Consider the following 3780-nt stretch of genomic DNA (forward strand, 5'->3'; position numbering starts at 1 on the left):
GAAAAAAAAACTGCGGTGAACTTTGGGTTCAGTTGTAACAAACTTGAAATCCCGTCTAATCAAAGCAAAAATATAACAAACTCCACAAGACCACAATTATAATGTACACATATAGTATATGGTAACACCACTAACTTGGACATGCACCACTTCAGATACTGTATACACTTCTGTTCCTTATATGTCAAAAGAAGGAAAAAATACATATCGCTTTAAAGACATGTTTAACTATTTGGCGTGTTTACACTAGAAAGCGTACATGTGATAAAATATTGTGGCTTAAAAAAATAGATAACTTAAATCCTTCAGTTGTTGTATTTTAAGTGCATAGAAACATGAGGTTAAAATGAATTAATCAGTGGCAGTGCGTTAAGGCTTTTGGCTGAAAGGTTTGCTATAAATTTCTTTCTAACAGTCTCCGCTTCTCCTAAGCAGTGATAACCGGAACAACAGCCACGTGTTCAGCTGATAACGTTCACTTCAGCGATAGTCAACTATATGGTAATCTGAGATTTATATTATATTTTGTCCTCCTTTTTAATTAAAAAATACTGTATACGAATAGAGAGTATTCTGTAAACATACACAAGGTACATATATAAGGTTTGATGTTATCTGAGGAAAAGTTTTAGCAACTTAAGAAAACATGTTTGTGTTAAACAGAGTGGAAAGTGTGTGTTTTTACCTGCATGTCTGGCTGATTCCTACTCTCTGACGGGGTTATTTTAAGGTCAGTGCCTACCTCTCGTGCTGGTTAGTACTGTGATACAGCAAACTGCAGCTTTTGCATGGATCCATCTTGTGCCTCTAAAAAGACAAAGAGGATCTTTATAACAGCAAGCCAACTTTTCCTTCTCTCACTCTCTTGATCAAAGCGTCGAGTAGAGCAGGTAGTAGAGCGGACAGTGTGCTGTACAGCAGGGACACTCCGCTCTGGACCAGTTAATAAACACACATTAATACTATTTTTACAGGGTTCCCATGCATTTTCATGAACAAAATTTCAGAACTTTTTCACGAATTTTCAAGAATGCATTATGGCATTTTTCTCCCACTTGTCTGGCTTTTTTTCCAAACATATCAGATTAAAACAATTAAAAATTTAATTCAGTTAGTGGAGAATGAAGGGAGACAATGACAACAATGACGAAATGTCAAAATGACATATTAGAGCCACGTTACGTCAACAGCTCCAGAAAACTAATTTGCAGTTATATAACATTCTGCGGCAGGTTATCCATGGATTAATTTTTTAATTTTTTTTTTTTTAAACACACAAAAAATTTCTATGACTTTTCTAAAACTTTCAGTAATTTTTACTAATTCCTTGACTTTTCAAGGTTTTCTATGACCGTGGGAACCCGGTTTTCAGTATTTACGATAAATGAATTGCCTGGTTTTAACCTTTCGATGTCTGCTGATATTAGGGGTGTTCCTAAGATTTGAGGACTTTGGGGGACCTCTGCCACTTTTTTTTGGATAAACTAGCTATATTATGATGCTCTTTATGTAATATGGCACCCTATTTACATTTGAAGTAAATAACAATTCCCAGTGTGATTCAGTTTGTGTGTGTGTGTGTGTGTGTGTGTGTGTGTGTGTGTATGTTTGTGTGTCTGTTAGTGTGTGTGTGTGTGTAAATATGTAAGTGTATGTACATGTGTTAAAGATGAAGTTCCCAAATTAATTAATTCTTGAATAGCTGAGAAAGGGTAGGAAATAATATGTTAATACTTCCTCATACTCTTTTTCAAACATGTAAGATTTAACTCCTTGTTGCTTGTGTATAAATTATCATCCATTTCTGTTACTGCCATTTTGTTTAATTTTGATCTTTTTCTGTTTTTTTTTTTTTTTTTTTTTTGGGTGGTGTATGTTCGAAATAAATATCTATGAAAATCAAATAAATGTATTTTCATGTTTGGCTGGCCACCCGACACCCTATCCCAGGCTGTCATGTGAATACCACTGCTGTACAGTAACAAACAATTTCAGTTTAATGCTGATATTGGAATGAGATTTGTACTAAAATTGAGCAAAAACATTCAATGGCAGATGGATTTTACAAATTAAAAATTAATGTAAGTATTATTTTATAAGTATACTTACAAATAAAATGATCAGAGCATTTTAATATAATGGCAGTGAATTCAGTTTTGCCACAATATCAGAAGGTACTAGATGTACAGGTGTGTCTGTGTGTGTGTGTGTGTGTGTGTGTGTGTAAGGCCACATATCCAGCAGGCACTTTCCTTTAAATTATTTGTAAAACAGCTGATAAGAAGTTACAGCCAGAGAAGCTCGCCTGATTTCTACAGTTAGCAGAACCAAAAACAGAAATAAAAAACTGCAGGTTATTTCCTCTCACACAGTTGCAGTTAAGATGTTTCCAAATGCAACAAACGCGAGGCAATAAAAGCTGGGGACTCACAAAAACTGTACTTTAAGTACAGCTCGGTGCATCATTAGCCACAAGCACAATTTAGCACTGATGGTACAAACAAAGACAGAGGCCTTAGTGTGTGTGTGTGTGTGTGTGTGTGTGTGTGTGTGTGTGAGTGATGTACATGTGAACCATGTGTTCTGAGACTCCTCATTATTTCATGAAGGCCTGCATCATCTCCAGCGGCAGCGGGAAAATGATGGTGGAGTTCTTCTCTGCGGCGATGGTGTTGAGGGTCTGAAGGTAACGCAGCTGCAGGGCAGAGGGAGACTCGGCGATCACCAGGGAGGCCTCCTTCAGCGCCCGCGATGCGTTCATCTCTCCCTCTGCTGCAATCACCTTCAGAAGAGAACAGGAGACAGAGGATGAGGGATGTCTGCATGAAATCAATATTAATATTTAAAAATATTTACAGTGTGCCTACAGCTTCAAGAGAGTGGGATTTAACACATTTTAAGACCTTTTTAAAGCCACCAGTAATTCAATTAAAGATCAATTTACAGAAGCCAAAACTGAAGGGGAAAAAAAACAATAACTTGAGATACAGGAGAATTTTGCAAATTATTTATAGTGACACAAAACATGACTTTTTGGTGATGTTAATGCAAGAGAAAAAAGTTACACATTATTTTGAGCTATTGCCATGCAGTGTAAGAAAAACAAGCCCTAAAAATCCTGCTCCTTATGTCTTAGCATTTTTAAGACTCCTAAAAGACTGATTTATGACATTTTAATACCAATTAAGGCCTTAATTTTAGATTAATGGGTTAAATGACATAAGACTCCTTAAGGATCGGCAGTATTTAATGAACACTGGTGTTCGTGTAAATCAGTGCTGCTTCTTCAAACTGAGCCTCCTCACCTTGGCTCTGGCCTCACGGCTGGCCTCGGCCTCGGCAGCCATGGCTCTCTGGAGCTGAAGGGGCAGCTTGACATCTTTAATCTCCACACGCTCCACCTTGATCCCCCAGTCGTCTGTAGCATCATCCAGAGAGGACTGAAGAAGACACAGAGACAAGTGTTTACATGTTTACTGCGGTTTCTGGAGCCTCTGTTGAAATATCTGATTTTGTCTGCATTTGACAGAAACTGGCGACGAGGAATGTGAGCCATTAGTCCACTAGTCCATAAATGTTGCTATCCACGCTAGTCTGCACCAAAATACCAGCCAGTTAAATTCATTATTAAGACACCCAAGTGAAAACTGGAGTTTAGATCAGCGTAGGAGACTAATCTGCAGCTCTGATTAACAATGTCTCTCTCTCTCTCTCTGCCCTTCATACCCACAAAAACACACAAAGACGCCAGCTGGGCGTCTTCTTACTGAGCTATGAAAG

At 37.8% G+C, this 3780-nt stretch overlaps 1 protein-coding gene across 1 annotated transcript; it reads right to left on the reverse strand.

The window, feature by feature from the left end:
* Positions 1 to 10: 10 nt before the first annotated feature.
* On the reverse strand, positions 11 to 3440 carry LOC121937994 (stomatin-like; the record flags this gene model as incomplete). Its single annotated transcript, XM_042481284.1, has 2 exons — positions 11 to 2782; positions 3306 to 3440. Coding segments are annotated over 2 exons (321 nt in total), but the record flags the coding sequence as incomplete, so codon positions are not given.
* Between the last annotated feature and the right edge of the window lie 340 nt (positions 3441 to 3780).

This window comes from Plectropomus leopardus, unplaced genomic scaffold (assembly GCF_008729295.1).
Source record: "Plectropomus leopardus isolate mb unplaced genomic scaffold, YSFRI_Pleo_2.0 unplaced_scaffold28126, whole genome shotgun sequence".
NCBI classification, from domain to species: Eukaryota; Metazoa; Chordata; class Actinopteri; order Perciformes; family Serranidae; genus Plectropomus; species Plectropomus leopardus.